This window comes from Mesoplodon densirostris, chromosome 4 (assembly GCF_025265405.1).
Source record: "Mesoplodon densirostris isolate mMesDen1 chromosome 4, mMesDen1 primary haplotype, whole genome shotgun sequence".
Classification (NCBI taxonomy): domain Eukaryota; kingdom Metazoa; phylum Chordata; class Mammalia; order Artiodactyla; family Ziphiidae; genus Mesoplodon; species Mesoplodon densirostris.
In genome coordinates, this window is record NC_082664.1 from 9,629,106 (window position 1) to 9,639,095 (window position 9,990).

Sequence of the window (9,990 nt, forward strand, 5' to 3'; positions counted from 1 at the left end):
AGACAGGGTGGCTTAAAGGAACAGAAATTTATTCTCTCATGGTGCAGGAGGCCAGAAGTTCAAAAGCAAGCACTTTCATGCACTAAGTCTGCTAACAGTTCTATGATGTGGATGCCATTACTATCCTCATTTTACAGATGAGGGAATGTAGTCTCAGAAAGGATAACTGAGATGCCCAAAACCACACAGCAAATGAGTCTGAGCCAGAAGCAGAACTGGAATCCAGGTCTGCCTGATCCCAAAGCCTTGGCTCTTAAACGCTGTTCTTTACATGTTCTCTACATGTATAGCTTCCCTATCATTGCCTTTACCTTCTTAAAAGACGTCATTGGCTGAAGAGTGGAGAATATGAATTGGGAGATGCTGGCAGTTAATATCAGAGATGGGGAGACCAATAAGAGATGATGATTAGACATAGAAAGAAGCAGATAGATCCAGGAAATACTTAGGTGGAATGTAAAAGAGGTGCTGATTCACTAGGTGTAAGGAAGAACAGAGAAGTTTATTCCTCTTTACCATGAGCCCTAGGTTTCTAGCATGGATTGATGGATGCGGAGACAGAGCAGTGTCATTTCTGTAGACACAGAAAGCAAGTTTTTTAAATAAATGAATGAGTGAATGAATGCATGAATAATGAAGGGACCTCAAAATGGAGTGGGTAATGAGTTCCCCGTCACTGGTAGTATGCAAGCTGTAGTTAGACAACTGTTTGATCTAGACCTTGTCAAATGGAAGGCACCTAATAGATATATATCACATGCATGGATGATTGAATTACAGTCATCCTTATGATTCTAGGGCCTCATGGGGCCTCATGCGCACCTGATGAGTGCTTGGTAATGAGTCACCAGTGTAGGAATATGGGATGGGAGAAAATATTCAAACCCTGTTGAAATTTCTTAGATTGTACTTGAGTATATTTTAGAATGTACCTTTTAATACATGTAAATAAGTGTACGTATTGGGTACATATAATCAAAATTTTTTTTACTTATATGGATACGCAATTACAATAGCTTGGACACCACTGACTTATAGAAGCCCTAAAGTAGGTTGAGTGGAAATAAATGGAACCCCCAGCCCAAAGACTTCTAACCGCCACGGCAGTGTCTGTGACAAGACTCAGGTTTTCGGCAGTTGTAACAAATGAAAGAACTGCGCAAAAATGCCTCATCCCTTTATTATGCTGGACAAAAACACATGTTTATGCAGTTCATCCATTTCTCCCTGTTTGCGAAATGCTTCCTCTTTACAATGTAGTAGCTCTTTGGACCTTTCACAGGACAGATGTTCTTTATCATGGTAGCAACACAACCCACGGGGCAGCTCCCTTCCCACAGACCGATTGCCCCTTAGCCCATGGGTGGACCCTAAATGACCATTAGGGGCCCAGGGCTGTGATGCGGCTCTGCTCATAGGAGACCTTCAGACCATACACACACACTGATGAATCAGTGGTACACATTCCAAAGCCCAGCCTCCTTTTGTGTTACCTCACTCACAATATGCACATGCTTTAACTTCATTCTAATACTAAATGGTTCCTGCTTCTTTCTAATGCTAAATGGTTCCTATTTATTATTTCCTCTGTCTTCTTTCTCCAGCTCGAAGTGTGTATGTTTACTTGGGCAGCGGGGTATGAGCAGCACAAAACAAAGGCTGGGATGGGGAAGAATCTTCTGTGACTCTTTTTCTTTTAAAATCCAGAGCTGGATTGGGCAGTATTTATGGGCTCTTTGCCATCTAAATCCTCCTGGTCCCCCAGGTTCTATCCTCTCCAGAGAGACAGCCCGCTAACAAATCACCCATTTACTGATCGAGTGAGTGCTTCCAGGGCGCTGCCTGCATTACGCGTCCCGAACTCCATTGCTACTGAGCGTGCCTCCCTGCCTTGACTCTGAGGGCTTGATGTTGGCGCCTGGGCGGTGCGTTCTCCGTTATCTCCACGTGGGCCGGCCACAGAAGGCAGATTATAAAACGTGTAGAAAAAGAAGAAACGAATTCTGCCTGGAGGACCTCGGGCTTGGGGCTAGGGCTGTGTCTTAAGCCTCTGGCCAAGGATGCTGGTCCAGCTTCACCCTGCCTGACACCTGGTACCGGCTTTCCGCCCCGTCCATCACTGCCCACTCCGCCCTTCGGCACAACGGCCCGCCCCTGCCCCGCCCACAGGAGGCAGAGCCGCGGACCCCTCTGCAGCTGCGTCTTTGGGCAAATGATCTACGGGTTGGGGAGGGCGTTCTCCCACCTCCACTGAAGATGCTTGTGTGTGCGCGTGCTCGCGCGTGTGTGTGTGTGGGCACGTTGATGCGAAGGACAGGTGGTGGAAGGGAGCTAACACTGAGCACCTAGTATGTGTCAGACACTGATGGGCGCTTTACACCACACCACTAGCTACCGATTATCCTCTACGGCCCTTTTGCTGAACCTGTGTCTTTCTCCTTATAATAAATTTATTCCTGTTCTGTGGGCGTAATAATGCCTCACATTTACATAGCACCTTTCATTTGTCAAAGTGCTTTTATGCCTGTTAGCTCCTTTAATCCCCCAACAGCCTCGTGTTACAGAGGAGGAAACCGAGGCAGGGACACAGCCACGTGCGACTAGTTAGAGGCTGAGCTGGGGCGGCCTCTCCTCACCCCTCTGCTCTGCCCGCCCACTGTGCCTTGCTTGACCATGTCTAGAACAGCCTTCTGGTGGCTGCAGGTGCTGCCTTATCCCCACATGAGTCTGCAAGTTCCTTCAAGACCGAGACTGTACTTTCTTTTTCTTCTCTTACCCACAGTGCTCAAGGCTGCATATACAGCACGTGCTGGATAAGTGCTTATTGGGTTCTTCTTTGGCACAGACCACTTGTCTTTCCATGAGGGGAATGAAAGAATCCTGGTCTCCGGGTTCACACCATGGATCTCTCAGAGTTTAACCTTCATTAACCTGAGAAATCATCCTCCAAAGTCCTAGCTGAGTGGATTAAAGAAACCCAAGGCAAAACTTCAGCCGAGCCCTGCATGGGCACTCAGCAGCTGCACCAAAGCTGGCTGGCATTTCTGGAGATCTGAGCTGTCATGCTGGGGCAAGGTGGGACACCACATGGGAGGGAAGCTCGGTCACTCCTGTCCCTGCCCCCAGGCTCCCTCCACTCCTGGGAAGCAGCAGACTGGTCTAGAGGTGGCGGCAAATAAGAACAATAATACTCTTGTGTTTCTGGAGCCCCTGGCTGTGTCCCAGATCACTCCAACCTCACAGCCTTGTCATCTGCAACTTGAGCCGGGAAGGAATTTACTGGAGACACCGACTCACTGTCCAAGGTCACACTTGGGATTCCTTCCATTCCTCCTGGGGCACAGCCTGAGAATCACTGTGCAACAATCGTCACCCGCATTAGTAGCCCTGGTGACATGTGCTCACCGGCTGCTTCCCACCCACTACGACAGTTTGTGAATCTGGCGTTCCACTGAGAGGGAGGTCCTCAGCGTGCCCATGGAGTTCTCCATCTGGCTGGGCTCCGCCCCGCAGCCCCCCTGCCAGCACAGCCGCCCGTACACCTCCCGCGACTTCTTGCGGAAGCTCTTGCCCACGATCACGTACACCAGCGGGTTGAGGCAGCTGTTGCTATAGGCCACGTAGGACGCGATCTGCGTGAAGACGTCGACCACGTGCTCGTCCCAGCAGCTGGAGAGGATGTTGAGGCGCTGCAGCGTGTCCAGGAAGGTGCTGATCTGGAAAGGCAGCCAGCAGACGATGAACAGTAGCAGCACGGCCAGGACCAGCACGGTGGCTTTCCTCTCCGTCTGGATCTCCTTGAACTTCTTCATCTCGTTGTTGCGCAGCACGCGCATGATGTGCACGGTGCAGAAGGTGATGACGCTCAGCGGCAGCAGGAAGCCCACGGAGTTCAGGAGGCTGTTGGTGAAGACCTCCCAGCTGCGGGACGGGTAGATGATGATGCAGGCGGTGACGTTGTGGCCCTCGGCCCTGTACTCCTGCATGGTCCGGAAGACCAGCATGGGCAAGCTCAGGAAGAGCGTGCAGCCCCAGATGACCAGGCTGTAGAGCCTGGCCCAGCGCACCCCGCGCATCCGGCCCATGGACATGGTCTTCACCAGGGCCAGGTAGCGGTCAATGCTCACCAGCATGAGGAAGCAGATGCTGCTGTAGAGATTCATGTAGAGCACGGTGCTCACCACGCGGCAGAGAACTTCCCCAAAGAGCCAGTCGAAGTTGTTGGCGATGGTGATGGCCCAGAAGGGCAGCCCGCAGGCCAGGAGCAGGTCGGCCGCGGCCAGGTTGCCCAGGTAGACCTCCGCCACCGTGCAGCGGCTCCTGTGCAAGCAGAAGACGCTGAGGACGAAGGCGTTCTCGAGAGCTGCCAGTATGAAGAGGACCCAGAGGAAGGGGGACTGGATGGTGTTCAGCCAGCTCCACCAGTCAGAGTCGACACAGCTGCTGCTCTGGGGAGGGGTCCCGTTGAGAGCAGGTTCAAGGACTTGCGAGGTGACGTTGAACATTTTGGCGCTGCAGGAAAGTGGAAAAGAGGCAGTTACACCTCAGGGTCACAAGAGAAAGGAGAAACAACTGATGCAGGAGGAGAGGGGGATGCTTCCAGAAGGCAAAGTCAGGGGTGAGACTCAGACCCTGTCTGTGCGGTGTTCAGAGGCAGTCCAGGCACACCTGTGTCCCCAGGGTCTTAGAAAGGCGTCTCTGCTCCTTGGGCTTAACTGAGAGCTCCTGTTCTTCGCCTCCAGGCTCCCCTGGGATGTGTACTTGACCAGCATCCATCACCCAGACTAACAAGCATGAGTGTTAGACCCTGGACCTCCTCGAAGCTTCCATGATGGGAGGATACACAGCACATTCCTTCCTTATCACAGGGCCACCCCCACCAGGGGCTCTGGTCTCTTTCAGCCTCTTGTGCCCTGGCCATGGGTGAGCAGTTTATTAGAAGAGAAAAGTGATATCATGTCAGACAGGGAGATTCCAGCCTGGCATGGAGACCACTGTCCACCTGCCCACTCCCTGTCTCTTCCGGCAGAGGGCGGCATCATGCTTCCGTACCTTCCGTCAGTGGAGCACTGATGATGAGCAGAGGTTGCTTGATGAAAAGGGAGGGGAAGGGGCTTTGGAGCCAGACAGTCCTCTGGGTTCAGTCCTGGCTCATTCATTAGCTGTGTGACCTTGGGTAAGTTAATGAACCTCTCTGAACGTTAATGTTCTACCTTGTAAAATGGGAATAACAAAATCTTCTCAGGGTTGTGGTGGGGACCTGAGACAAGGTGCAGAAAGCCCCAAGCACAGCACTTGATTCAGTAAACATGAATAATTACCTGTTTTTTGCGAACTTATTAAAATAACCAATGTCAAACTCCAGCACCACTGTTGGCAGATTCTTGCTCTTATATTGTGGATTTCATCATTAACCCACTGGCTCCTCTTTCACTCTGAGACTCAGACCAGCGGTGAGACTCAGACCAGGGGGGCAGTTCAGTTTCTGGAAGTTCCTCTCCGACTTCAGCAAATAGGCATGGGGTTTTGATAGACATTGGCTCCAACCCTAGCTGTGTTGTCTTGGGTAAATTGCTTGACCTTTCTGAGCTTCCACCTTATTGTCATAGAGTCTTGCTCTCTCCCTGGCTTGCCTTGCATGGCTCTTGCAAGTTTTAATCAAAGAGTAGGTATGAAGACACACTGAAAAACTAAAAGCACAATGCAAAGGGCAGGACTAATTGGGCACTTTCCTAGTGCTCCGTGGGGTGGATGAAGGAAGGTGGAGGTGGAGGGGCTCTTCCTGGGCAATTGATTGTTGGGTAGGCTCGTGGGGGAGGAGCTGAGCAACAGATCATGGGAAAGAATCTGCTGATTGTCTCTGGGATTTCCCAGAAAATGTCCTGGAGCAACTGGCTGGCTTTGAGGGGCCAGACTGGAGATGTGTGATGAACTCATTCATTGATGCAATTTATCTTTAAATGTTTCTTGAGCATCTCCTCTGTGCTGAGCTCCACCTTGGCTCTAGGGACCCAGAGGGGAACACCACACGTCTCCTGCCCTGCCCAAGCTCCCAACACCTGCGACCGAGTGTGCGCGATGAGTGCCGAGGGGTGGGAGGAGGGGCAAGGGACACAGATGTGGGGGGAGGAGGTTGGAGGTAACTCTGGAGCTGGGTCTCAGAGGATGAAGAGTATGTCAACAGGGGCCAAGAAGGAGGGAGGGCAGATCAGGCAGAAGGAGCAGCTTGGGCAGAGGCACAGGAGTGGGGAAGCCGCTGGTGTGTTCTGGCAGGTGGACTAGATGTTGGATGGGGAGGTGGGAAGTGGCAAGTGATGGGGTTGAATAAGGGGATAAGGGCAGTCTTCAGTGGGTGCTGAGAAAGTGAGGCTTTGTCCCTATTGGAAATACGCTCTGGAAAGGCCCTCCTAGTGGATGGTGGTTTTAATATGTCCACAAATTCTTCGATACTCCTCCTTTCAAAGGGTGGAGTCTAAGTCCTCTTCCAGTGAATGTGGCCAGACTTAGTGACTTGCTTCCCACCCATGGCGGCAGTGACAGTGTGTGACATCCAAGACGGAGGCATAAGAGGCTTTGCAGCTTCCTCCTTGGCTTCTTGGGTTGCTTACTCAGGGGGAGGCTAGCTGCCATGTTGTGAGGACACTCAAGCAGCCACATGGAGAGGCTCCATGGAGAGGAACCGACTTGCCACCTTGGTCATGGATCCTCTGGCCCCAGTGAAGCCTTCGGTTAGATTCTGTTCCCTCGGCCTGTGAGTCTTCCAGCTGAGGCCCCAGACATCACAGAATAGAGACAAGCCATCCCCACTGGACCCTAAATTCCTGACCCATGGAAACTGGCAGGCTTCTCTGCAGAGCCTCTGAAGGTAAGACCTCCCCTACACGGTCCCCTTGGTCCAGGCTTTGGCCCCATTTCTGCAGGTACAAAATACTTGTTTCCTTAGCGCCCCAGACCTGGGGCACTGTCTCTCATGGTCCAGCTCTCTAGACACTCAAGTGTCACACCACATGCTGCTTGTTAATTTCCCCCACAAGGTAGTCCCTAGCCAACGGGATGGCACCTGGCCCATACCTGGCTCTGAGAAGCCACAGGATCGTTAGAAGGTGGCCTGGGGAGTGCTTGACCGGGAGTTAGAGGGCCCGTGTTCCATGGCCCCAGCTGAGATGGCCATCTGGTCATGTCCATAGGAGGTCACACCTGACACAGGACCTAGAGGCCCGGCTGGGCCCAGCTCCCCTTTGTCTTCCTAACCCTGCCCCGCTCAGGACTGACTCTCCCTTTCCTCTGCTTCCACTCGGGATCAATTCCCCCCACATTATCTCTTGAGAGTGTCCAGACCTTCCCCAGAGGTCAGCCTTGTGCTGGAGACGTCCCATCTCCATTGGAGACATGCCACATCTCTGTCTGATTTCTTGTGTTGACTTCAGAATTTCAATCTCTTTCTTTTCACGTTCACCTGGGGTCATTCACACGTGACCACCTGTGTAATGTGTGCTTCTCCTCCTGCACACCCCTCCCTCAAACAGAAAAATCCACTCCCTCTGCCCCCGACAGGCCTTTGGGGATTGGAACACCAGCCTCACCAGCCCTTGAGAACTTTTGTCTTTGGGTTACCATTGCCTGTTGCTTCAAGTGTTGGCCCGGAGAGGAAGGGCGTGCTCTCCTAGGTGTTCTCCAGCTTGTCCCCTCCCCTCTGCCCCATAAATAGTAAATCGAGGAACCCCTTTGACTCAGCTGAAAGAGGCAGTGGTGGGCACAGCGTCCTCATGAACAGATTGGATCATTGATCTCTTCCAGGCAGAGAACACTTGGACTCAGAGGGGGACCTGAGTAACGGCCTGCCCAGGCTGACTGGAGGAGAAAAGACAGTTAGGTGGTGGGACTGGGGACCATAAAACACACTCATTCTCCACTAGGGAAGAGAAATGGAGGCCTTCACTTAACAAATACTTATTAAGCATCCATCACACACTGGGTGCCAGGACGTAATGTGAGAACAGGCACAGCGTCTGTCCTCCGGGGGCTTATGGTCTCATGGAGAAGCCAGACATAACTCAATCACTAAATTACTGAAAACTGACATAAATCCTATGAAATAAAATGCAAGGTCCCATGACAGCATGGAATGTGGGGTTCTAATCCAGCCACGGGCAGGGGCTGAGTGGATATTTATTATGAGACCTGTCGGGGAGCAGGAGTAAGCTGGGTGAAAGGATGGCGGTGGAGGATGTCTGGGCAGAAGGAGCAGCAGGTGCAAAGGCCCTGGGGCAGGAAGATGCTGGGTGTGGATGTGTGTTAGGCCCTGGTGGCTGGACTGTGGTGGGAGCAGGAGCAGTTGCTGCCCGTTTTTCTAGGCACGGGATGATGGAGACTGTAGAGGATCGATTCCAGAGGTGTTTAGGGAGGAACACTGACATGTCTGGAGCAAAATTGGACATGGAGAGGTTGGAAATGAGGGTAAGGAAGGGATCAAGGATGCTGCCACCCCCGTCCCGGGGCTGCTGTGTCCTATGAAGGGGATGAATGGGAAGGGCTAACTTGGAGAGACAGGATCATGTGTTTAGACTTGAACCTGTGAAGTTTGAAGTGCTTAGAGACTTGCACGTGGGTCTGGAACTCGGGGAGGGGGCTGGGCTGGAGGACAGGCTCGTCCTGATGCAATGGAGATGAATTAGACACAGGATCTCCAGGGCCTTCGAGCCTAATAGACAAATACAGAGGAGTGTTTCTAATCCACAGCTGTGGTCAGTGTTGCAACGTGCTCTCAAGTTCTGAGCCGGGTCCTCACCTGAGCCCCGGGGAAAAGTGACGACCTTTCTGCCCCATGGGGCTTGCACTGACGCAACCTCCCTCTCCCTCTTCAAGTTCAACTGCACTCTCATCCAGAGAGGTAGGCATTGGCTGTACACTTGCCTTGCAGAGGAAGAAACGAGGTGCAGAGAGGTGGGGTGACTTATCCAAGTGCCATTGATGGCAAGAGGTGGAGGTGGGACTTCAACCCTTCTGGTGCCAGACCTGGAGCTCGGACCAGTATCCCACGTGACCTCTGGCTGCTGTCTGGGAAGGGTGTGAAAAGCTGGGCACATGCATGTGTGTGTGTGTGTGCGTGTGTGCGTGTGTTTAGCCACGGATCTGCCCTGCCCTAGGTTTCAGCAGCTTCTCAGCTAGAGGAGTCTGTGCAGACCCTGCACACCTGGCTTCCAGAAGCCCAGCTCTCCCAATGCACTTGTGGGAGGCGGAGATCAGTTAGCAGACAATTCTGGAAATTTGAACACATTAGGAAAAAAAAAAAAAAAAAAACTGGGTTGGTAAGCAGGAAATAAAGCCAAAGATCTTCAGTTAACACCCAGAAAGTGTTTCCCCAAACCCCCAAGCTGAGCTGAGGTCAGGATTTAGAACTTGCAAGAGACGCAATGCACAGCAAGTCCTTTTGATTTTTCGAGGAGGGGGGTTAGGGGAAGGAAAGAAAGACCTAGTAGAATGCTTTTCTGAGGCGCCCTGCTGGGCCCATGGAAAGAAAATTCAACTAGGGGTCAGAGGTCATGTATTCAGATCATTCATTCCTCAACAGCAATTATTGAGTGTTTTTCCGGTGCTGGAGATTTGGTGGGGAAGAGTGAAGCCGAGCTTCCCCTGCCCCCATGGGGCTCTCTGTCCAGCCGAGGGACCTCAGGATGCCTGCTGAGGTCACCATTTCCACCAGGACAGTGACAGCCGCATAGCTAACCCAGGGTCTCCCAGCTCGGTCACCCTGGGGAGGTGGCAGCCCTCCCTCTCTGCCCTCTGTTATGGGTCTGCACGGCCAGGTGTCCCCAGATCTGGTAGGATCAGCCCAACTGGACCCTAATTGTTTGCTAAGGACTGTCAACATTGCTTTCCTGTTCAAAACAAAGTTGAGGGCTTTTCTCTTTCAGATGTGCAGAGAGCAGGCAGTTTGAGGACCAGGGAGAAGGTAGGAGTTTGAGGCGACTCTAGTTCCTCTGCATCTGT

General features: G+C 52.2%; 1 protein-coding gene across 1 annotated transcript; it reads right to left on the reverse strand.

Annotated features, from left to right (window-relative positions):
• Positions 1-3,422: 3,422 nt before the first annotated feature.
• Positions 3,423-7,802, reverse strand: BDKRB2 (bradykinin receptor B2). The gene is made up of 2 exons (XM_060097907.1): positions 7,738-7,802; positions 3,423-4,515 (listed from the first exon to the last, which is right to left on the reverse strand). Exons 1-2 carry the CDS (start codon positions 7,782-7,784, stop codon positions 3,423-3,425), a joined length of 1,140 nt encoding a protein of 379 aa, XP_059953890.1. The 5' UTR covers positions 7,785-7,802.
• Between the last annotated feature and the right edge of the window lie 2,188 nt (positions 7,803-9,990).

Excerpts from the sequence above, each read along its gene's own strand:
- BDKRB2 (XM_060097907.1), bottom strand. The coding sequence starts at position 7,784 with ATGATCCAATCTGTTCATGAGGACGCTGTGCCCACCACTGCCTCTTT. Across the intron at positions 4,516-7,737 it reads GTGCCCACCACTGCCTCTTT|CAGCGCCAAAATGTTCAACG; the intron begins CAGCTGAGTCAA and ends TCCACTTTCCTG.